This window comes from Cyprinus carpio, chromosome A15, assembly GCF_018340385.1.
Source record: "Cyprinus carpio isolate SPL01 chromosome A15, ASM1834038v1, whole genome shotgun sequence".
Classification (NCBI taxonomy): domain Eukaryota; kingdom Metazoa; phylum Chordata; class Actinopteri; order Cypriniformes; family Cyprinidae; genus Cyprinus; species Cyprinus carpio.
The window spans coordinates 20,337,196-20,363,360 of NC_056586.1; the positions used below are offsets into that span (position 1 = coordinate 20,337,196).

General features: G+C 37.2%; 1 protein-coding gene across 2 annotated transcripts; it reads right to left on the bottom strand.

Annotated features, from left to right (window-relative positions):
- Positions 1-1,428: 1,428 nt before the first annotated feature.
- On the bottom strand, positions 1,429-25,862 carry LOC109053595 (large proline-rich protein BAG6-like). Of its 2 annotated transcripts, none has more exons than XM_042771466.1 (25): positions 25,639-25,862; positions 25,039-25,137; positions 24,748-24,865; positions 24,290-24,534; positions 24,139-24,210; positions 21,311-21,433; positions 21,014-21,195; positions 18,085-18,214; positions 16,354-16,557; positions 15,914-16,133; positions 15,770-15,829; positions 15,021-15,340; positions 14,445-14,529; positions 13,895-14,205; positions 13,023-13,302; positions 12,755-12,924; positions 11,595-11,648; positions 10,900-11,002; positions 10,576-10,700; positions 9,942-10,076; positions 3,801-3,854; positions 3,471-3,635; positions 3,201-3,308; positions 2,913-3,059; positions 1,429-2,210 (listed from the first exon to the last, which is right to left on the bottom strand). In XM_042771466.1, the coding sequence occupies exons 2-25, from the start codon at positions 25,120-25,122 to the stop codon at positions 2,115-2,117; spliced, it is 3,591 nt and encodes a 1,196-aa protein (XP_042627400.1). In that variant the 5' UTR covers positions 25,123-25,137; positions 25,639-25,862; the 3' UTR covers positions 1,429-2,114. The 2 variants fall into 2 exon arrangements, with proteins under 2 accessions (XP_042627400.1, XP_042627399.1); XM_042771465.1 differs by lacking the exon at positions 25,639-25,862 and adding an exon at positions 25,305-25,517.
- Positions 25,863-26,165: the final 303 nt, after the last annotated feature.

The window sequence follows — 26,165 nt, forward strand, 5'->3', positions numbered from 1 at the left end:
TAATATAACTGGTCTATGTGCAATTCTGCAATATTTGTCAGTTTAAGTACACACCCAAAGCCACTTTTCCGTGTTTCGCTCCTTCTCGGATCACAGGCACAGAAAGCCACCCTGGGAACATCTCTTTCACAGCTAAATACCACAGTTTGCATACTTTGGATATAGGGAGGACCAACACGTTGCCTAGCCCAAGCAAACAAATTGAGAGGGCAATCCAAAGTTAGTGTCATAAAACAGACAAAAGGGTCAAATACACCAACAAGGCTCCTCAGATACAAACTATTTTCAACTCAAACAAGCAATACAGTCTCTAATACTCTTAGACCATACAATCTCTGTACTATAAAAATCAAACTTTCTCCAGTGGAGGTGATGATGTGCTATTAAAAATACTGTGCACCAATCAGGACACAGCATCATCAGCCCGCAGGAGCAAATCAGATGATATAGCAGATGTCATAAATGTCAGTAGACCAGGAAGATGTTAAAACGAGTGGTCTCTTGACCTTCACCTTGTGGAAATACAGAAGACCGAAAACGACAAGCACAGCACTGAAAAGGGCCGGAGCTACATAAGGTCTATAACAAAACACAAACCATAGGGTCGTAACAAGGATAAACCGATGTCAAGCAGAAGAGGTATGTTGTGGTGTCTACTCATTCAGAAAACAAAGATTATGTATAATCAGAAAGTTATTTCTTTTGTCACAGATAAATTCCTTATAAATGCAGCAAAAGAAACGTTCCATTTTCAGGATACTGTATTCTAAAGATAATTTTGTATAATCCAATAAGCTTTACAGATCTTTATGGAAAGGGTTTAAATAATATATATATATATATTTTTTTCATACTTGTTCAATGTACCAAAAATAATAATTGTACATGCACCTAAGAAACAGTTGTTAAGACATTTATGGTCAGTTATAATAACTAGGGACAGTAAAGAGACCTTTCTACTGAGTCTGTCAAACAACAGGAGAAGGATGCCGAAGGTTTCTGATCACTTGCGTGAACATGTCATAGTCCCGCCGCAGGAGGCATAAGGACAGCAGATGTGGCCACAGCAATAAACTGCAATATCCATAATGTAAGACTTTAAATAAGAGGATCCATTGCTAAACAAGTGATGTAACGCGAAGTTCCTTCAAATCTGTTCTGATGAAAAACAATCTACATTTTGGATGACTTGAGGGTGAATACATTTTCAGGAAATTTTCACTTTTTTTGCTGAACTTTTCCTTTAAGTGTCCATAAACATTCCAAAGGTGTGGACTTTTATAAAACATTCTACAAAGTTTTGTTTGGTATATTTTATTCCATGATGATAAAGTGAAAATCTGTATGCCTTAATTTCTTAATTTGTAGTGCATTTTAACCTCATGCAAAATGCATTGTGATTTGACTCAAAAAAAAAAAGGCATAATATTCACTAAACCGGTGCAAAATAGTTTAATTTCAAGCATTTTACATTCATGGTTCCAAATTACATAGTTTTTATTATTTTTTTGCCGTGTATCATAGATAAAGCCATAGTGGAGCCATGGGAGAGGTGAAAGGCAAGCCAAAACATTATATATGCAATAAAGCTTTAAACTACAGAATCATTGCAATAATGTAGCTTTCTACATTATCAGTTCTGTTCTCATCACGTCTTTCCTCTGGATTCAGTTACAATACTGTTATTAATCAGACTGAATCATAAAAACACAACAGTTCTGATACAGCATGCTGGCAGGTGGCTTAAAGACACCAGGACTCCAGGAAAAGACACTTATCAGATGTACAGTGTGCAGATAGCAAACTGTACCTCCAGCCACACATGATCAATGACAGACACTTAACATACATGTGTGCCTGTACTGACCAGGAAAAGACACTAATCAGATGTTCAGTATGCAAATCACACTCAGCACCTCCAGCCACACATGACCAACACATACAACAGCACATCTGCTGATTGGGATCAGCAAGCAGACAATCAGTCAATTAAAAGGTATAGACAGAAATGTGGGGTGTGAAGTCATCTGACAACACATAACAGAGCAGATAAAACATGCCCCACAAAAGGAACAGGGCTGAGGTGAACACGTGTAAGCTGGCAGGGACAGAAGTTACGAGTCTGGAGAAAATACTTGATGTGTGTTAGGAAACCGTCTGGAATTGTAATCTGGGTCCTCCTTTACTCGATTCGTGATGTCGTTTTTCAGCTGATAAAAAACAACAACATACGTAACACTTGTTAAATTATATATATATTAAATGCTATTTTAAAAATGCAATATATAATATAACAAAATACAAATTTCTACAGGTGGAATGTATGTTTCTGGAAATGCCCCATGTTTTGTGAGTATTAAAAGTTTATGGGTAACTAAGGGTTTATTCACACCAGGAAAGTCTGCTAGTTCACTTGCTTTGGTCCAGACCTCATACAATGTTGATTTTTTTTATTTGTTAAGTGCGGTTCACTTTCATACTTCCCTTTTTGCAAATTAACTAAAAATTGTAAACAAAACCACACATATGCAAAAGGTCATCCAGTCATTGGACAGAAATTCTCAAGCGTACCAGAGTTAGTTTGGAACCACACCGAGACCACCCTTTTAGCTGGGTCTCAGTGCGGTTCTTTGGTCCACACCGGAGTGTGATTGCAGTATTCACAAGATCCCGAAAGATCCGCACCAAGGGGGGAAAAGAACTTGAGTTCCATTCAATAGAACCAAACAAGACAGGTGTGAATACACCCTAGTACTGGAAAATGGTTATATTAAGAACTACAAATCGAGCTTATTATAGTTAACTTATATATATATATATATATATATATATATATATATATATATATATATACAAACTAATATAATTTTTTATAAAGGCATAATATGAAAACATCTTTTCACACAAGCTACCTGTTCACTGTATGCTTCCTGAAGTTCTGGTTTTTCTAAATCCCCTTGCAGGGCGTTGGGAGCTGAGATGGGTGTTGCACCAGCTGACTTGGCGGCTTGACTCACTGCCTCAGAGAGTGACAGTTTGGGCCCGTCACTCTTTACCATCTAGGAGACACAATAAGAAAAAATGTTGTTTACTGTGATGCTTCAGGAGAGGCAAACCAATCTGAATGAATACAAAGACATCAGCAATTTGTGTTCATTATCTCAATGTCAACATGTAACTGCATGAAACTGAACATTTACCTTCCTGCGCTTTGCTGGCATCCCAAGCAGATACGCATCAGAGAGAGGAGGCTGGGCCTTGATTTTCCTTTGACTGATTTGATCTTGTCTGATAATAGGAACCCACTCCTATATACAAAATAGCACATCAAACCACACTCAGAAAAACATTCAATCTCACATGTTCCATGATCTAACCAGCAAAAAGTGATGCCTTGATTACGTCATATTTTCCAAAAATGTTTTGGTGGACACATTGTTTACGCAGTGAAGGAAAGAAAATCAACTGACAGGAGGCAACACAGCTGCCCAGGCTTCAGCATCGCTTCCAGTTTCCTCTCCTCCAACAGCTCCCTCTCCTTCCCTAGCTGGACCTCCCACTGCTCCTGCTTCTTGGGAGGAGGCAAGAGCTTCTTCTGCTGTAGTAGCAGGTGTTGGAGAGAGACTTTCCCCCATCTGAACCATGTATGGGAGACGTTATATATAAGACCATACAGTACATAAGAACAGACCTAAAACATCTAAAGCAAAGTATGTACATGTCCAGTCTACAATGCCCAAAGCAACTGCATTCCATTGTAAATCCATAAATCAGCATCAAACCCTTTTATGTTTATTTACCTCCACGTTTTGAGCCTCAGGATCCTGTATGGGCCTCTCTACTGATTCTTCACTCTGAGAAAACATACATAGGCAATGCAAAATATCATTTCCATGTAACCTCCATGGTGTAATATTTCTTGAGTGAAACGAGAAATTTAAAAATAATTTTTTTTTTTAAAGTTATGCTAGCACTTGATTTTTTCCCCCACTGCATGTTCCTGTAGTTGAAGGCTAGAGAATAGCTCTAGCAAAACCAAGGTCATGGGTTCGATTCCAGCTTATTCCAGATGCATGAATTATTACAACCCTTATTACATCAACGTAAACTATAATTTTTTTTTTTATATATATATATATAATATGAAAATTAAAATAGCCCATGATTTACTCACCCTCAGGGCATCCTAGGTGTATCTGACATTACTCTTTCAGACGAATCCAATCGGAGTCATATTAAAAATTGTCCTGACTCTTCCAACCTGTATAGACCAATTGCGGTGTTTGCAAACAGTGATGACATTTTTATTTGTGGGCGGAGCATATCTGGTGGCAGCAAATACCAGTTTTATTGTACTGTAACAGTCTATAGCCCCTTTCACACTGCACGTCAGACCCGGCAAATTGCCGGAACATTGCCGGGTCGACTTCTGTGTGAAAGAAAAAAAAAAACCCCGGGATTGATTCCGGGATTGAACCCGGGTCGGGGACCTAGTAACATTGCCGGGTTCAGTCCCGGAACAAGTGCTGTGTGAACAAAAGCCAGAACTAATGCCGTGTCGTAGTGATGACGCGCATTATCGCATGACCCTTTTAGCGTGTTTTGAAGGCTGATCAACGTTCACGATGAAACAAATATGTGCAAACTGTAACGAAGCAGAGATCAGTTAGTTCCTTACTTTCCGCGCTGATGCTGAGATCGTTCACCAGCTTAAGTGAAAGTTAACGTGCCTAGAGTTTTCGACTCGTACATTACACGTCACACCCTGATATCACGTGTCTTTACGGGACCTTGACGGGTTGTGTGTGAACGCACGCACATATTCCGGGTAATCACTGGCGGTGTGAAAGTGCAAAATCTAGCGACCCAGGTACAAATGCCGTGACACAATACCCGTGTATTTGCCGGAATCGCAGTGTGAAAGGGGCTTATGCAAGCCATGGAATAAAAAAGGTAATTTTGAGCTTATATTTCAAAATTCAGATTTTTTTCTTTAAATTCCCAGATTATATCTGATAATTCTGGTAAGAAAAATCAACTCGTCATTCTCTCTTTTTCCCTCGGCTCAGAATCATGAGTTCATAATCCCACACTTCTGGCTTTTTTTCCTCAGGGTTGACAAACTCGCAATTGTTGAGTTGAATTAAGTTATTAAGTTCGGACTAGGAGATAAACATGCATTTGCAAGGGGAAAAAAGAATTGTGAGATAAAATAGGTAAATGTTACAGGTTTAAATAGTATTTTTATGCTGTAGGGCTAATACAATATGTCCCCTATGTGAATATTATACAGACCTATTGTTAAAATCTAATTTATGCTTTAAAGTTGGGTAATAATTGCAGGTTTTATCCATAGTTTGTCTGTTTAAATGTCTGCATTTAGCTTCAAATGACGTCTTTGATGATAGTATTATATAAAAATTATTCACATTACGATTCTGACATCCAAAGGCACATAATAATTTCTTTCTCTTATTCCATGGATTTTACCCGTTTCCCTCCACTTGTTCCCAGTGTATTTCTGCCAGACTGCCACCACAATGCATGTACTCCAAATTGGTCTATAATGGCATTGAATGGTGCCCCTGTTTTTGAATCCGAAAAACTGCACCCATCCATCATAAAACTACTCCCCAATTCTCTGGCGTGTTAATAAAGGCCTTCTGAAGTGAAACAATGCGTTAGTGTAAGAAAAATAATGATTTTTAAAAATGTATAAACTAATCTCCAGCTACTGGTAGCTCAAGCAGGCATGGCGGAAGGCACAATGTAAGCTTCAGGGAGAAGAGTATAGTCACGTGAGAGTCCTCTGTGCTTCCGCATTCGTCACTCTCTCCCTGGAGCTTATGTTTCAACTTTTGTTACGCCTACGTCATACGTTTGAACACATTGCCATGAATGTGCCTGCTTGAGCGACTGCTGGAGATTAGTTTAAAAATATTATTTGTAAATATTTTTCTTACACTAACGTATCATCATATTAACACCGCAGAGCCATGTGGAGTAGTTTTATGATGGATGGATGCACTTTTTTCGGCTTCAAAAACCGGAGCACCATTCACTGCCATTATACAGCTTGGAATAGCCAGGACATTTTTAACCCCTTAAAAGTCACCCCCATTTTCGGCATGGAGACAGAAATGACATACCCAAAATAAAAAGGTTTCTGCTCATGAGTCTTTCTGACTAGACACATAATCAACATGTGTTCACAAAGCTGACACTTCAAAGTTTACTGTTCAAGAATCAGAATTACTCACTGTTATTATAATAAAGATATATACTACTAAATATTGTAGAAACTTAATTTTCTGTAAAGTTGCTTTGTAATGATTTGTATCGTAAAAAGCGCTATACAAATAAACTTGAATTGAATTGAATTGAATATACGCTCAAACATAAAATCAAAAATAAAAATATTAAAAACATTTTTTTAAATGTATTAAAAAATTGTTGATGTAGGATATGACTTTAGAAACACAATACAGCTAAAGCCACAAGTCTACTAATGCTTGAAATTTGAAATTTCATAATATCATCTGTAAAACTGTGAATTTTATGAAATATTTTCTAAGGCCATGTCATGTGTGTTTTTAGAGAAGGCTAATAAAATTGATTTATGGCCCTTGTCATCTCCTGTAAACTCTCATGTAAACACTCCTGTGTGGTTTCTCTTTGTTTGGCTCAGAATGCTCCCCCATTCATGATTCTATTGTTCTCATGAAACGAGCCTTCCACACATCGGCCAGGTATGAGACATTATCCACATTATTCTTTTATCATTATTCTTATGTTTTTATTGCGCCATTATTAGCCATTGTTGTGTTATTTCAAGGTTTACCAAACCACCTCGCTTCATTCCCAGTATACTTTTACCTCTATTATTAGAAGCCTTACTATAAAAATACAACAAAACATTTTCTTATGACCTTACGTGAATTATCATGTCAAAATGCATTTTTGAAGAAGAACTGCACCTGCTATGTAGCTGCATTAGAGCTAACGTTAGCATCACACTATTTATGAAATTATTAGTACACTTTTACTCAAAACTCAATTTAAACCCTGATCGAGTGTTTGTAATAACTTCCTTTTGCGATCACAGGTTGAATTTGGTCGTTTACTGTTGTAAAAATATGCTATTTATAGCCTTTTACATCGCTGCACAAGTTAGCATATCAGATGTACATTTTTCAGTATTGTTATACACACGCCCCAAATCTCAAGAAAATCACATACCAGCCATTTACTATCGTAATCGTGTTTATTATTTGTATACTTCATGGGTACAGAGGTTTCTCTGTGTTGTTGTGGTCAGATATCAACGCGGAAGTGTACAGGAAGCATGTGACACGATGACGTTGTCCCGTTATGACACTAAAGATTGACAAGGCGAAGGACGAATCAGAGTCTGTCTGAGTCACAGCGCGAGCACGGAGAACTGCACACACAGTGCTGGGAGAGGCTATTTATCATCAGATCGCGTAAATCAGTGGAAAATGAATAGAAATGATGATTCTGTCAGAAGAAATATGAAGTAAACATGAGTAAATATATCTATATATCTGCATGTACATGCAGCTTTGGACTATAATCCCTTATTGACGCTGTTCAGTGAATCTATGTGAACACAAATCAGGGTTTCTACAGACATGAACAAGCTAAATTTAAGACTTTTTAAGACCTTTTTAATACCACCTTATTTGAAATTTAAGACCTAAACCTGTAATGGAAATACACATTTTATTACATAAATATGTAATATTTAATGTGTTTAAATTAAAAAGAAAACAAAATATCATTGCTGTAATAAATTATATTTATTACTACGATATACAGTGAACTTTTAATGTCACCAGACAATATTCCATACAAAATATCCCTGCAAAATAACTGCATCACTGAGATTTTTGGTGGAGTAAACAATTTATTCCGAAGCAATATTTTCATCAGTGTTCTATCAGCTTTTACATACTTAAATCTGCATATTTTTATTTACCTTTATAAAGGTGTATTTTTAACCTTTTCAGATGTATGCATCATCTTTCATGTCAAATTATTACAATTTATCAATAAATTCAATATACATTATAGGGCTGCTACAGGTCAGATTAAATAATTTACATTGCAAATAACAATTACAACTGCAATAAATCATGTTATGAGATTAATATTTTAAATGCATTTATGAATATACAAATAAGAAATGTTGAGGGGAAAACGCATACTTTCCAACATACTTCTGAACTAAATGACCAGTAAGTGGTGGTAAGTCACTTAATGAGTGAGTCACTGAATCATTCATTCAACTTATCGAATGTGTTATCACGCTGGTATCTTAAGGACTTTCGTGGACAGCTTACTCCTAAAGTATTTTAATATTCTTCATATTCTGTGTGGTGGTCAGATAAAAATTAATCTTTTCCAATAAGTTTAAATAGATTTTTACCTTTGATGGGCATTTTACCTTTATAAAGCCATTTTTTCTATAAGTGTGCATCTTTTGAGTCAAATTCTTATATTTAATCAGTGAATTAGAATAATAAGACAGTAATAATAATTAATTTGACAATAAGCAAATTAAATCAGTATCAACAAAATGTATCTTTGCAATCCAGACATAAACTGCACCTGAAGTGGCATTTAGAAGTATTTACAGACCGTTTAATGCAGAACATGAATGGATTTAACTTGCAATTACAAATGCATAAATAATTTGATATATTAAACATAAAACGTTGAATACTGATATTTGAAATTATTTAAAAAGTGAAAAGATACTTTAAATGTGAAATTAAAACCGCCAGTAGGTGGCAGCATGTCACTGTTAATAAGTGAGTCACTGCGACTGAACCGATTCATTTAAACGGTTGATTCATTCAGGAACGAAACACCATCGTGTTGCTCAAAGACGCAGAACAGCTTGGTGGCTTTGTTTGGAATTATTTTTGTTGGCGAAATAGTGCAAAAACAGGCAATATGGTGTCTAAAATGTAAGTCTCTTAATAAAATTTCTAGTTTATTGAACTACTGTTGAATTTTTATTACTTCAGTGTGTTTCTTTACAGTTTATGTGTGCTGCTACGCTCATTTGTTCTGAAGTCTCTCACGAAGAGTGAGCCTCAGCGCGACCTTGTATTCTGTATTCTGCTAACTTACTGCAATTCTCTCTGATGACGCAGTAATTTACCGCGAGGAAGAAATTCTTTGGTCTGTCCAATGATTGTAAACAGTCTTTAGGTCCGTCAGACTTAAAATATTTTAGCGGTAATGTTAATGTGACCAAAAATATTTAAGACCCATCGAATCCGAATTTAAGACATTTTAAGGCCTTATATTAGGAAAACGTTATTTAAGACATTTTAAGACTTTTTAAGGACGCGCGGACACCCTGACAAATAAACCGCTGCTGACGTGACTGAATATGAGTGTGTGGTGAATTTCTATTCAAAATTTGACATAATACGGATTTATTATTTTGCACTCCTGACATAAATTACTAAATTACTGTTACTGCAACAATGTTTTAACAAAAATTTTTTAATAAGTGGTCAAATATCGAAACTAGAGTCTTCAATCTTTCTACTGATTGCACAGTTTGTCCAGAGTGTGATGTTTAACATGCTGTGAAAGTGAAACAACAATAATCTGGGGCCGTCGCTGATCCTTCAACGCAAAGGAGTTAGATATAACTGCAATTGTGTTCGTCTGAAAGAGTAATGTCAGATACGTCAAGGATGCCCTGAGGGTGAGTCAATCATGGGCTAATTTTCATTTTTGGGTGAACTATCCCTTTAATGGTTAAATAGAATAAACAGGCCACACTCAAATTAAACACTGGTCACAGTATGTTAACTAAGACCATCTTGACGATGCAAACACACAGCACTTCACACTAGCCAACCTTCATAAAATTCTGGGCAAAATGTGTGGAATCAAACCTGTGGGCGGACGATGTAATGAGTGATCTGTTCCTCTGTGATGGGGATGTGCTCCAGTATCACTTGCAGCCTCATGGTCATCATACTGGTTAACCAGTTCACCAGGCTAGGGTTAACCTCAGCTGACATTGTCCTCTAATAGAGAGGAGAGATGAAAATTCATGTTAGGGATTCATTGAGACTACTTGAACACACACACACACACACACACACACACACACACACACACACACACACATATATATATATATATATATATATATATATATATATATATATATATATATATATATATATATATACACACTTTCCTCCAAGGAAAGATATAAGCTAATTCCATTTTTTTAAAATATGCACATTCAGTTTGAATATTTCTTAACATTTTAATAACTATTTTAATATCCCCTAATATTTTCAGGTTTTCCATGACTGCGGAACTCTGTTTGACGTGTCTAACCCCTAACGCCTTTATCATTAATTGCTAAGTTTCCTGTATCAACGCAAGCCTCCACCAACATGGAAATGTCTCCTCCGCAATTTTATTTACTGTGAGCAGGTGTAGGATGATCAATAAAAGAATAACCAGGACGAAAGGTGGTGTAGGAGTCAGACGTCAATTGTTTTGGATACTAACAATGCGGTGATTGATGACGGCAGTAAGGGCACTTTGTTCTCCATTCAGACAGTAGAGGTTGAGGGCCAGACACTCAAAGAGAGCACGGTTACACAGCTGGAGGAGACGAGGTCCAAACGTTTGATCTGATGAAATAAAACACACATTTAAAGTATTTAATATTTTTGTGTATGTGAGTAACTTTTGTTTCTGCATTCTAATGGAGCCCTTGAACATGATATAAGCAAAATTAGCTAATTATTAAAAATATTTGGTGAATACATGTTGCGTTTGTGAATCTAAATAGAGACAGATCACATCATGATGCTACTCGTCTACACATACCGGTGCAATGCAGAACGTGGGTAGCGATGCCTGCAAGTTGCTGTCTGAGAAAAGCCCGGTTCGTCTGGGTGATATCCACCCCATCACGGACTGCAATGGTTGACTAGATGGGATGGACAGGAAGCATAAACCTCAAATTTGCATCAGTTTCACTTTGTGGAAAACTTGCTTTTATTTTCTTTAAGCAAAGCAACATCATCCCTGGCATGCTTTGACTTCATATCATATAAAATCATATATTGTGTTTGCAGTAATTCACTCACAATGGAAGTCTAGGCACAAAACATTCCTGAGAGTTTAAAATTCAGCTTGCATTAGTGCTTATATTAATAACCCCATACAAATGTGTTATCTAAGTTATTCGGGACATGTGGTACCGATATAATATCTACACTACAACTACTCAAACAAGTCTCTTATTCTCTCCAAAGGTTGAATTTATTTGATTAAAAACACCGTAAAAATAATGTGAATTATTACAATTTAAAAATATCTGCTTTCTATTTTAATATATTCAAAATGGAATTTATTTTCTTAATGACCCCAAACTTTTGAACGGTAGTGAATGGTTATATGGTAGTGTAATAGACTTCCACTTTAAATTTTACAGTGCTTGTTACAAACTGAGGGATTAGTCACAGATGCTTTTCATAGTTAGTTTTCAAGGAGTTCAGAAAGGATCCAGGGATTCTTACAAAACTTTCTGTGATGTATTCCTCAAGTTCTGCAATTAAGTCATCAGCAGCTGCCTATAAAAACAGAAAAATAAAAAAAAAGAAGTAAGAGATGGAAAGAGAAACAGAAAGAGGGGGAAAATTGAAGAATCAGACCAGGGACTGTACAGGAGAGGACAAAAATGCAAAATTGAGCAACTGCATAAACACCTCAGAAACTTAAGTGTAAAGTAAGAAATGGGATGTGACAGAACTTCCAGAGACTGTTTACAAATATTTCTGACATGAAATATTTGCAGACTACCAGAAAAAGTTAAATCTGGTTATTTGTGTTAATTTTTTCCTTACAATAATTCTGTGGACTGCATGCAAGCTGAAAGATAACGCACAATGCTCTGTGTACATTCTTTGACTGCTGCCAGCAATAACTTCTTGAATGCTGCATTAAATATCATTCTATGCGCTTTATTACAGCATAGTTGTAGTGTTAGTGTTGAAGTTGTATCATCCTGTCAGGGTTAGAAAAGCCAAATTCACACTACAGTATTTTAAGCCCGATTTAATGCCGACAGGTCGGGCTGTGATCAGGGAAAATCAGCGGGTGATCAGTGCTCGGCAATCTTTGTGTGAGAACTACTCAACGACACATCAAAGAGGCTCACTGACACCTCAAATGACGCCTCACCGATGCCTCGCCAATGCCTCACTAATGCCAAACAAATATTCAGCAAATATCCGGACCGGTCGGCCAACTCAACATCACATGGTGTCAGGTGTCACAACGAGCTACAGCCAATGAGAGGGCAAGGGATGGGTTGAGGTCAGTGGAAGAAAACAGCAGCAGCAACATGGCTTTAAGAAAACTTTGGACACAAGAAATGGATGGAATTTAAACTACAGGATATTCAGGCTGTTTAGGGCACTCCAACGCAGTTGTTATGTTTTTTGGGGGCTTATTTTTTATTTGGAGGTCATTGTAAATTTTCTGTTACTCAACATTTTAGATGCTTCCCTTATGTAACAAAACCCATTTCAGGTTTTGGAGTCTCTACTGATGAACTGATTTGTCTAATCAGGTATGTGTTTGATTAGGGAGGCATACAAGATGGGCAGTTTTTGGGGGTATTCCAGGACCAGCATTGGGAATCAGAGCACTCTGACACTGCTAAAGAACAACTTACAGTGATGTTGGCCTCTGTGGGCTCACGGCCTTGCAGGAAATGCTCAGTGAAGAACTGAGCGAGTTGGGGCTGGATACGACCCAGTGGGTGGTGCTGCCCATGAAGCAACAACACCATGTCCACCATGGAGAAGTTCTGACAAACCAAAGCCAAAAGATCACCGAAGAAACCTAAACATGTATACAGGTTCTTTAGTTTTCCTCATTTTGCTGAAAAAAAAAAAAAAGAAATTAACTAAAAGAAAACTCATTAACCCCAAAGAGCTCACCCATAGCATCTCCAGTACCAGGGGTGAAGATGTTACTAGTTTGGGAGAGCCTCTGGATGAATTGAGCGATGCTCTCAGTTTCGTTTTGAGGGGTACCCAGAGAACCCATCATGGTGGACAGGACGCCCTGCACTATCCCAGTGAAGAGCTCAGGGTTCAGACCTTCATCTGCTGTGGCAGCCCCAGGAGTGCTGGCTGCGTTTGGTGGGGCAGCGGGTGCAGTGGGGGTTGAGGTTGGAGGCTGTCCCGCAGGAGGCTGAGAGAAAAGTGGTTGGGATGCCTGATGACAGAGATGCATAAATCTGATTTATACACACCATGCATTACAAAAACCAGTGAAAATTGCAGAAATCTAGTGTCCTGGCCTGTGAAGTGAACAGGAGCTGTTGAGATCCAAAAATGGTAAAAAGCCTAAGAATGTGTTGCTCAAGATAATTGGTTCATATAAGCTTTTGTCATTTTTGGTAGGACTGCACGATAGCTCTAAATAAAATCGCAACACTATATGGCTTAGTGCAATCAAGCTTTTATTCTAGCAGTTTGTCAGCAAATAAATATATGCACTGCATGATTCAGAGTAAGGAACACGGTTTACATGCTTGCAGCTCAAGATACAGTGTTTCAGCTTTTACTGTGACCTGATGTGGTAAATCCAAACATACTTTCAAACTGCTCTGACCACTAAAATAATATATCATGAGCTGTGTGTAAACGAACACTGCATGCTTTACTCTGCAGCATGCGATTCATATATTTATTTACTGACAAAACACCAAAATAAAAGCTCTTATGGTTTCAGTGTTTGAAAATTGATGAGTATTGTAATAATAAAATCTCGAAAAAAGTCTATAAAGCCAAAGGAGGCTATTCACCTGCATGAAGTCTGTGACCCCCTGGATAAAGGTAGGGACCCCAGGCATGGTGACTGTTATAGAAGGGCCCTGGCTGCCTGCAGCAACAGCTCCGCCCAGTAGAGACCCCAACAACTGCTCCAGGTTTCCCCCTAAAGGATTCTCCTGAGGAGGTGGCGGTGGAGATCCAGGTTGAGGAGTGCTGGTACTGGTACTATTAGACTGTGTGGACCCAGGGCCACTTGTGGTGGTCGTGGTGGTTGATGGAGTGCTTGTGGAAGTGGATGTGGAGAAGGTGAATGATTGTGAGGAGGATGTGCTGGTTTGGCTGGCTGTGGATGCAGAGAACAGTAAAATATACTATACTCTAACCAGAGGCATTTTACATCAGTATTACATAAAACATTTTTATGTTTTTAGAGAATATCAGGCATGTCAAGACGACTGTGACCTCATTTGAGCTGATTCACATGTCAGTTATCAAATAAAATACTCAGAACTCATTATATGTTATCAATTTTAAACAAAGCAGTGTATGTATTACTACAAATTCAAGTTTTTCCAACTGTACCCATCTGTCCTGAAGCCCCTGACAGAAGCTGGCCGACCAGTCCACCAATCATCTGATTCAGAGCAGCAGGAGGGAAGTGTCCAGCCTGAGGGGAAACACACATATGTATCTAAATAAAATCAACACCCAATGAGCTAGGACTTCTATAAAAACAGATCATAATGCGTGACTGCTTCTGAATTAAGCATACTGCAACTTTCGGTGCAGCGCATTGCATGAGAATATTGAAGAAATTAAGCACAAAATCTATAATATTATTAGATGTTATAGACACTAATTTGAAATATGACAGAAACTTCTACCCCAGTTTTCTATGGAAGAATACAATACTGGAATCTTTTAACATAAATTTTAGAGGAAATATGTAGGCTTGGCATATATAGAGTTCATTAGTTCATTAGAAAATGTAATCAAAATCACTTTAAAATTCATTTCACAATACATACATTCATGTGGGGAAACACATTCAATCAATCAATCAACTTTTATTCAAGACACATAGGTCCATAGGTACATTCATTCCCATCTGGCATTTACACCTCTATATTCCAGAAATATCACTGGAATTTCATTCACCTGTCCGGGCTGTTGGCCCATCATCGGTGGAACAGCTGTTCTGAGGTTGATAGTGGCCCCCCTCGGGGTGAAAGTGGGGCTGGCCATCCTGTGAGTAAAGGAGGGTCTGGTGAAAACCACTCTGGCCTGAGGTGGGTAAGGGGGCATGGGGGGTGGAGTGGAGCCAGTGCCGACGTTTGCTGCAGGAGGGGTGGTCTGTTGCCCCTGCTGGCCAGTAGAGGCAGCGTTTGCCATGGCCATGGCTTGCTGAGTGACTTGATGCACAATGGCTTGCATGAATTCTGGAGGTAGACCTGGAATCTGAACAGTAGGGGGGGCACCTGCAACATGCAAACATGTGCATCATATAAACACATGCTCATTTTGGTGCAGATCACACAAAATATTAACATGCTATTATCATTCTTATAATTATAACTATATTGTTTTTAATTATTTTACATATATATATATATAATATATATATATATATATAAATATATATATATATATATATATATATATATATATATATATATATACACACATACATACATATATATATATATATATATATATATATATTTAAAAATGTGTATGTTGTTTATATTTTGTTAAAATTCAAATACATAAAATACATTAACTAGAATAACTACTCACATCCAACATGTTATGATCATTTACTTCCTTATAAAAAAACTATTCATAAAATAAAGTGAATATTTTAAGTGCCTCTCTGGGGATGTATTTCAGAAAATATAAAGACTAACCAGGCTGTCCGGTGCCAGCAGCATTCTGTTGACCATTTGCCTGTGCATTATTGCCAGAGTCTGTAAAATATAAAACAAGTGATTTAAATTCATATAGGAAAAATGGTTACACCCCTTGCACACACACATACAGAAGAAACCCACCATCAATGTTCATCTGCATCATCACTACAGGCTCCATGGTCTGATGACTGATCCGGATGACTCTAGGCCCTGGCTGTCCGCTCTGCTGATTGGCTGGACCAGTCTGACTGGCAGGTGCTGGTCCCTGGCCTTGCTGGTCTGATTGGCCAGTAGACTGAGGCTGACCATCAGCTGCTGGTCTGCCATTAGCTGACATGGTCACAGTAGTTCCAAGATTCAACTGCAGAATGATAAAAGTTAATTGACTTGTTTTAATTAGGCCTACTTCAACAAATTACCATTATAGTCCCTGTCATCTAAGTATTTCTGACAACTCTGGAAAATTTACTTCTACCAAAAGCACCTCAATACTCATCTATGAAGAGCTCTATAAACTTTCACTTTCAGGGTTATGCAGTGCATGTTTCCCACTGCACGAGACTCACAAACCACATCCTTACCTGCGCTGGAAGGTGATGCACGCCCCCTGGAGTAAGCACAGAGGAGGTGTAGTGGGACATGGGGCGGATAACATGGAGGTGTCGAGGAGGGTTGCTCAGTAGGTTACACCGTAAGTCGCTCATGGCAACCAGGGCATTTCCCAAGAGACGGAGGGCCTCCCCCACGAGGTTGAGAACGCGTTGGTCCTCATCCCTCTCTTGGGTCTGTTGTTCCAAAAAAAAAAAAAACACAGATATAACTATTTAACCTATTTAATGAAATGATGCACAAATGCCAATTATAACAACTATATAATTACAAAACTTTTAAAGTTAATGTTATGCCATATTTTTGCCATACACAACACCATATAGTTTGGGGTCGGTAAGATATTTTACTGTTTTTAAAAAAAAAAAAAAACAGATGTGCTGCCTAATATTGTTTTGGATTCTTTAAAGGTGACATATGAAAATCTGTCTTGTCCAGGTTAGGTGCTATAATCAGGTTCCCGGTGCATCTACCAACCAAGGAAACGTGAAAAAGATTAACCCAGTAACTTTGTTTTGGTAAGCCTTTTTCTGCATGCGTCTGAGAAAACGAGCGCGTCCGATTTCTCTCCCTTGGTGACATGGCAAAGGGATCTTATTATAATATTACCACCCCTTAATCTGTAAGTTTCCACCCATGGTGCCACCCTTTTTTTATTTTGCAAGCAACAACTATGTACCAGCTCTAATGCTGTGATGAAAGTTTGAGCAAAACATACTAACTGTTCTGCCTTTGACTGCACAGACGAGAACAGAACACTATTTAGAGTCCCAGCCTCAGAGGAGACAAGAAAGCAGAGGATTTATTGATTTATTTACTGTATATTGCTGCTGCCACACAGATCTAAAATAAACATGTGATTTATTTCCCAGCAGTTTACCTTCACAGACATAACCGACTGTTTTTGTAACTCATGTGTGCTTTTAACGTAAACTTCTGTGTGAAAGAGAAGTTAGTTTAGAATTCAGATGCTGTGACAGCCGTTTTCTGTCTGTGTGCTTTGGATGTGTGCTCTCAGAAAACCATATATCAGAAGTTTAAGCTCATATGGTTTAAAGCGCATGATTTCAGCGCGATAAACATGATAATCAGAACCAAAACAGATGTTTTCAGCAGGTCAGAGCTGTAATGGCGCAGCTCTATTCTGGAAAAGGGGGCTGTGAGCAGCAGGCCCGAAAAACAGCATGTTTATTCTTCCATTCAAAATAGGCATTTTCAAAATGATATAATAAATGATCTGTGGGGTATTTAGAGCTGAAACTTCACAGACACATTCTGGGGACACCAGAGACTTTTATTACACATTGTAAAAAGGGGCATAATATGTCTCCTTTAATGAATGAGAAATATAAAGCTTTTTTTTTAAATTATAAAATGTCTCTTTGTCATGTTCGATCAATTTACAGTGCCCCTTGCTGAACAGAAGTATTAATTCTAAGCAACAGGATCTGAGCTGTTTATGCAGTATCACTTGAAACAATGAATCACTACAATACTGATATATGATAGCATCGCTTATCTAATTATTACAACTCATTTTTCATGTTCTGCCTACTGAAAATGTGAAAAGATGCATTTTTGGCTGAATGACTTATCATGGCCTAACTTCCAAAATTGATTTGTATTCACATCAAAGTAATTATGGTGCCTGAGTTCTACATTTATGACGAGAAAAAAAGATTTATTACGAGTGGGCTTCTTACATTGTTGTTGTAGTCTGCAGTAGTGGCCGCCTCTAGAATGAGGTGAGCTCTCTGAATGAAGGGCTGGAGTCTCTCCTCCACTCTCCTCAGCTCTGTTAACATCTCTACCATTTCAGCTGGGCTTGGATGGCTGATGGGAAGACAGCAACAGGATCATCATAAATCAATGTTTCTAAATGCAATTTCTGTTAAACACTGAACGTCAGGGCATCACTTTAATACACTCAAGATAGCGAAAGGAAAACATAGGTATACACAAAAACTGCTACTCGGTTCATAGATTACTGTGTAAGAGCAGGTGAAGTAGAGTATGGTTAAGCATATAGTGAATAAATCAAACAGAACAGACTCTGCCTAGTCAACAAAACAAGATGGCTTACACTAAACATAACCTTTAGTTTGACACTTGAAAAGCATGTCACTAGTGGTAAGAATGGTGGTTTGTCTTGACTTTTAAAACTGAGTAGGATACAGGAGTTGTGGGAGCTTCGCTTTTCAGTGGCTAAGCAAAAACATCCTATTAAAGATAAACTCCCACTGATGGTTTATGCATCTGCACAGACTAAATGCACATGAAACCAAGAAAATGTGACTCATCATCTGTGTGGAGTGTTATTGTATATATTGTATTATATCAATAAAAAAAAAATTGAGGATCCTGCACTCTTTTCAATCCACATGTGACATGATTTCAAGTCATAAATTCTTCCAAAAAGAGCAAAAAATTTAATCCTTAAAATTAATTTGCTCTTTATTCAAAAAAAGGATTTCATGCCAAGATGCTATAGCAATATTCTTTCATTACAAAGTCCAAAAAATAAAGTGCTCAGTGTATTTAAAATCTACAGTACAACAAACTGTTTTGGCCACAAAGGACTTTCCCTTTTGCTTTGGATACACAGCAAATGAATTTCAAGTACTGCATTATAATCCGCTCTGGTTTTTGATAAAACCACATTGATCACATGCTTTGGAGTCAATGTCTCAAATGGACAATAAAATCACTGTTTACCAAGGAAGGAAACATGAAAATTAGAGAACCAGTTAATAAATAAAACTACCATCAGGTATAAAACAACAGATAAGAGAAACTTTTATGGAATTTTAGGTTTTACCGCAGAGATATTTAAGAGTAAGCTAGCTTATAATAACTTATAATTTAAAATATTTTATATATTTTACCATTCAAAAGTTTGGGGTCAGTATTCATCAGTCATGTTGTTACAAAAAAAAATCTAATTAAAATAAATGTTTTTCTTTCGAACATTCTATTAATAAAAGAATCCTAAAACCGTTGGCAAAATTGATAATATTAAGAAATGTTTCTTGAGCACCAAATCAGCATATTAGAACAGTTTCTGAAGGATCATGTGACACTGAAGACTGCTGTAATGGCTATTTGCATCACCATTCATAAATTACATTTTAAAATATATTCAAACAGAAAACTGTTATTTTTAAATTGTAATAAAATGTCACAATTTTAATGTTTTCACTGTATTTCTGTTTAAATAAATGCAGCCTTGGCAAACATAGGAGACTTCTTTCAAAAACATTAAAAAAACAACAACTCTTAGTGACCCCACATTTTGGGATGGTACTGTAGATAAAATTGTTCATCTTGTAAATTGTTTAATATGCATAAATAGAATTATATAGAGTAATAAACAGCGAGATGTTAGTTTCCTAACGCAGTGAGGTTAATCAAAGTGGCAAATCCACATTTCTTAACCTGATGTCAAATGTCAACAATGTCTAATGTAGACTGAACTGAAATCCTGCCTACTCCTTCAATAGCGAAACTCAATCTCCCGGTTTAAAGAACTCCCTCTGTTTCACCTCACGTTGTAGGCGGTTGATTTTAAAGTGTCTGTACACTTCCCACAAATTTCATTATTGGGCCAGACCAAAAGGTAAAAAATGAGACAAAAGGAACATTGTAGTCAGGTGTTTATGAAACTTCTGTGACAGAAACTCGCATTTCTTTTCCAATTTGTTAGTCATTCTTCAGAAAGAAACAGAATCTATCTTTCATGTGGCAATTCACTGGTGATTTAAATGGATTTAGTTCATTTAGTACAGTCATAGCTTTCGGAACATTATATAGATATAACCAAAAATAGAATTGTATATTTCATTTTCTATCTGGATGTTTCTTCTTCAATTATCATAGGGGTGAGACCAGAAAAATACTGTCATACTGTCAAATTGTATGCATCATAATTACCTGGCTGTAATTCTCCCAAAAACATATTTCAGAAACCACCAGATTTTCTACTCACGATACTAAAGGCTTAACAGGGTAAGAGGAAGAAGTTTGAGTGACTACGAACCTTTATCAGATCAAAAGTAAATCAACACTAAACAGTTCAATTGGACATTCACGGAACCATTAACAAAAAAACACCCCTAAAATGCCCAGATGTTTAAATAACCTTTTTTTTAACCTATATTATCTTTACGAAGATCCTTTATTAACAAGAATAAAGGAAGACTAAAATCATGAAAGAGAGACATTATGACCGCTCTATGCAAGATGGTTAGTCCTTATTTTAACTTGACTTGATATTATAATTAATTTAAATTTAATTATTATAATATTAATTTAATTAAAAGCATGGTTCAACAGGAGCCCACTTAAGGAACAATAAATCCAAAAAATTATCATTTGTCAACATACTCAAGCCATTCCAAACCCATGTGATGTTTTTCTTTTCCCATGCAACACAAAAAGAGAATTTTTAAAGAATCATTTTGTAGTTCTTTTACATACAATACTGTTCAACTATAAAACAATCAATTCTCATTTTGTGTTTATTTTTGTATTAATTATTCCCTGAAACTACATTGGAAAAATAGAAGCATAATAAATAAATAAAGATTTATTATATTAAGCAAATAATTCTATTATTATTATAACTGGTCATACCTGAGGCCCGCAGGAGGGGGTGGAGCACCCTCAGTCTGGGTGGAGGAGGAAGAGGATGGTGTGGTACTTGACGGAGGAGGAGAAGTGTCCATGGGCTGTACAGTAGGAGATGGAGTAGAAGTGGAGGAGGTGGGTGGAGGTGCAGAGTCCTCCTGGGATGCTGAGCCATCTTCGAGCTGCCCCTATGAAAGAAGGCAGAGATGAGGGAATAATCAATAAGCAATGCATATGCGCATTTATGTCTTCCTGATACCAATGTAAGCAATAAGCCAAGTAATTCTCAGCAATATTGTTTACCTCCAGTCTCTGGATCACAGCATTGGTGTCTCTCAGCAAGTTCTCAGCCAACAGCAGCCGCAGTCTGGGCTCACTTTGCAATGATTGGTCCAAATCAATCTGAACATTCACAGAGCCACTGGTCTGGAAGAAAGAATTATATGTAATTACTGAATGGAAATAACTATATATATATATGTCATTTATTTGTATCCGTTTAAATTGTTACATTTGTCTTTAAGAATAAAACTAAAATATTTGTCTTGTTTACATATATATATATATATATATACACATATATACATATATACACATATACACACACACATACATACATATATACATACAGTGCTGTTACAAGGTTTTTGCCCCCTTTCTGTTTTTGAATTGTTTTGCATATTTGTCATGCTTAAAAGATTCAAATCATTAAACAAATTTTAATATTACACAAAGATAATGCAAGTTAATACAAAATGCAGTTTTTAAATGATGATTTCATTTATTAAAGGAAAAAAGCTGTCACAACCTACTAGGCCTTACGTGAAAAATTAATTGCCCCTTCCAGTGAAATCATGAAAGAACTGTGATTAACCACATTATTTTAGAAAGCTGAGTTAAATCTCACTAGCCACACCCAGGCCTGATAGCTGCCAGACCTGTTGAATCAAGAAATCACTTAAATAGAAGCTGTCTGACAAAGTGAAGCATGCTTAAAGAGCAACACATCATGCTGCGAGAAATTCAAGAACAGATGAGAAACAAAACCGTTGACATGTATCAGTCTGGAAAGGGTTATAAAGCTATTTCTAAGACTTTGGGACTCCAGCGAACCACGGTCAGAGCCATTATCCACAAATGGAGAAAACTTGGAACAGTAGTGAACCTTGCCAGTAGTGGCCGGCCTAACAAAATTACTCCATGAGTGCAATGACGACTCATCCAGGAGGTCATAAAAGAACCCAGAACAACATCTGAAGAACTGCAGGCCTCACTTGCCTCAATTAAGGTCAGTGTTAATGATTTAACAATAAGAAAGAGACTGGGCAAAAACGGCATCCATGGGAGAGTTCCAAGGCAAAAGCCACTACTGACCAAAAAGAACACAAAGGCTCGTCTCACATTTGCTAAAAAATATCTTGATTATCCCCAAGACTTTTGGGCAAATATTCTGCGGACTGATGAGACAAAAGTTGAACTTTTTGGAAGGTGTGTGTCCTGTTACATCTGGCATAAAACCAACACAAGATTTCATAAAAAGAACATAATAAGTCAATAATAGTGGTGGTAGTGTGATGGTCTGGGGCTGCTTTGCAGCTTGAGGACCTGGGCACCTTGCCATAATTTATGGAACCATGAATTCTGCACTCTATCAGAAAATCCTGAAGGAGAATGTCCGGCCATCAGTTTGTGACCTCAAGCGCACTTGGATTATGCAGCAGGACAATTATCCCAAACACACCAGCAAGTCCACCTCTGAATGGCTCAAGAAAAACAAAACACAGGTTTTGGAGTGGCCAAATCAAACTCCGGACTTCAATCCGATTAAGATGCCGTGGCATGACCTTAAACAGTCCATTCATGCTCAAAAACCCTCCAATGTGGCTGAATTAAAACAATTCTGCAAAGAAGAGTGGGCCAAAATTCCTCCACAGCGATGTGAAAGACTCATTGCCAGTTATCACAAATGCTTGATTGCAGCTGTAGCTGCAAAGAGCGGCATAACCAGTTATTAGATTTAGGAGGCTTTTTCACATAGTGCCAGGCAGTTTTGGACCGCTTTTTTCACTTAATAAATGAAATCATTATTTAAAAACTGCATTTTGTATTTACTCTGGTTATCTTTGTGTAATATTAAAATTAGCTTGATTATCTAGTGTGACAAATATGCAAAAAACATAAAAAAAAACAGGATGGGGGCAAAAACTTTTTCACACCATTGTACATACATACGCATATATATATGCTTGTTCTATCCAAGTCTCTTATGCTAGCCAAGGCTGGCTGTTTTTTTTTGTTTCCTTTTTAATCAATAAACTGCAATATTATGAAATATTACAATTTAAAATAATTTTATTTTAATATATTTTAACATGTTATTTATCTGATAGCAAAGCTGAATTTTCAGCATCATGGACCTTTTTCACATTTCCGGGTTTCTCAGCAACAAAAGTTATCATAGTTGGGTTAACTTGAAGAACAGTGACGAAAGTGTTTTTATGACTTTCAATAAAAGGATAAAAATTGAGAGAGACTGATAACGACAGTCAGAAGAGAGAACAATGACAAAATTACCGTCCCTCCCATAGACACTGCATTAAAAACAGCCTCGCATTAGTGTTAACTAGTCAATAAAATAAACAAATTTTATTGTTATAAATATTCGTGAAATAATACAAAGAATAGTGTTATAAATGTACATACATTTAAAAAAAAAATACAAATATGAAATCCTTTCGAGGATTAAGGACCGTTAAACGCATCAACACACTCTTGTGAAAAGGGTCCATTACTCCAGTCTTCAGTGTCACTTGATCCTTCAGAAATCATTCTAATATGCTGGTTTGTTGCTCAAGAAACTTTTCTTATTACTATCAATACTGAACACTGTTCTGCTGCTTAATATTTTTGTGGAAACCTTGATTCATTTCTTTTTTCAGGAATATCTGAAGAACATAAAATTCATAAGAACAACATTTCTCTGAAATAGAGCTCTTTTTAACACTCTAAATGTTTTTTACCCTCCCTTTTGATCAATTTAACGCATCCTTGTTGAATAAAAACATGAATTTGCATGAGATGCAATTTTCTCCACTACAAAAGGGCTCTCTTTAGTTCACAATGGTCCTCACCCCCGTGCTGGTACTGACACGTGGATTTCTCGCACTGTCTCCCAGGCCTGTCATCATCTGCTGAATGGACATCTAAGAAAAAATTATATATTAAGCAAAAAGTACCAAAATCAAGCAATATAAGAGATACAGAGTATAAAAAAATCTTCACCTGAATTTGCTGAGGATCCATAATGTTAACCGGAACATTAAATGTACCCAGCATAACATAGCTGTTGGCGTTGCGGTCATGCGTAGGCCCAAGAGGGGTCCCTTGAGAGCTACTGGTTGAGTTTGGGTTCTGATTTCCTCCCTGTGTCGCCCCAGAGGACCCTGGTACGCCACCCGAGTCGGAGCCCTGTTGGGTGGTCTGCGGTGGGGCCCGCTCTACCAAGTGAATTACTTTTCCGTCCACATCTAGACAGAGATGAATGAACAGGGACAAGTACAGAAAAGTCCCAAGACTCCAAAGGGGATATTATTCAAAAGCACATGCTGAAATGCATAAATAAATGTGTAGTTTTGCTTTGTAATTCAACTGAATTTGCTTTCTATGGTATGGTATATACAATGTCAACGGAGTTCCCTCGAAGGATTTGGAAACTGCTGTTTTTATGCAAATCAACTCACTGTACTCTGTCAGGGTTTTCTCATCTTGAAGTACTCTGCCCTGGTAAATGAGTCTTTGTTTGTCAACAGGAATTCCAACAGAGGGTGATATGTGCTCCTTGAACTCTTTCACGGTCATCTACGAAACGAAACAAGAAGCTGTCGATTCAAAAGACAACTGGCTGACAGTGGACTTCTAGCTTTACCATGCGGTCACATGACTTGTCCTTAAATTGAGGTCAAATGCAGAATGCTAACTGATCATTATTAAAGGAGATGTACAATGTGCACAATAAGAAAAATCCAGCTTACCTGTGCCTGAACTGTGTAACTCCTGCTCTGGGAGTCCAGGGTTTTCACAGTCACCTCTATGTTATTGTTTGGTTGTTCTTCCATGCTGTCTGTATTACGCTAGAAAGCAATGATAACCAGGCATAAAGTAAAAAAAAATAATAATAACCTGCTGCCTACCACTGAACACATAAAATCCTAAAATAAACTACGTCACAGCGAAGAAAAACTGTGTTACATTACACACACAGGCCTCAACTGATACCCAGCTGTCATGCACACCCCACCTTTCCAGAAGTTTCTTGATTTGCTAGAAGCATATTCTAGAAACATATGCTTTCAGACGGTAAAAGCTATTTAACTCTAAACTACAAAAACAGGAAAAAGTACAGGACACTTGCTACAAACAACCTGCTAACAGTCACTTGCTACTAAATAACCATCAAATAAGCATTTATGTAGCGTTTTTAAGATAGCATATGTCTATTAATTAAAAAATACATTACTTATTCGCGCATTTCGCCTGACTGTCACTGATAAACTAAACAATTAGTAGTTAAGAGACTAATTAAAGTGCGCTCGAGTTGTGCGAGCATGTTAGCTCTTCTGTGTTTGTCCTACCTCGAGACGCGGTTATTCCTGGTTGAAATTCGCTGTTTTGCATATACGCTACACTTTCTGAGTTTAGTAACAGTGTGGCTGTAATTTGTGCTTGTTTTGTGTAAAACCGACTAGTTAATTCACCGATGTAGCGAAGCTAAAAGCATCGCGCTATCATGCTAGCCGGTGTTGCGCTACAAGCTCGAGGAAGTATGCTATGACGTCACGTCGTTCTCATAAACTCCGCTGTAAAGAACTGCATGTTTGAGATGAATACATTAGCAGTTTGGCATATGAGGTGTTAAGTAATTAAATATTAAAAGTAATAATAATACATTTTAGTGGAATCATAAAATAGCATTTTTACACTCTTGTTTACGCAAACAGACAGCAAGGCCTAGAGCTAGACTATGCTATCATGACATGTAGCTATAAAAACACAAAACTCTTAATGGATTTCACCTTTCGTATTTATTAAGTTTGCCTTTGGTTACGCAAAAATAATTCACTTTCGGTTTTAATTAACATCCATATACTACTATGCATAC

Bases quoted from the DNA above. Each gene is read 5' to 3' on its own strand.
- LOC109053595 (XM_042771465.1), bottom strand. From the start codon at position 25,337: ATGCTTCTAGCAAATCAAGAAACTTCTGGAAAG. The intron at 16,134-16,353 runs GTAAGGATGTGG...ATCATTCTGCAG, and splicing joins TGCATCACCTTCCAGCGCAG to TTGAATCTTGGAACTACTGT. The intron at 15,830-15,913 runs GTGGGTTTCTTC...TATATTTTACAG, and splicing joins GATGCAGATGAACATTGATG to ACTCTGGCAATAATGCACAG.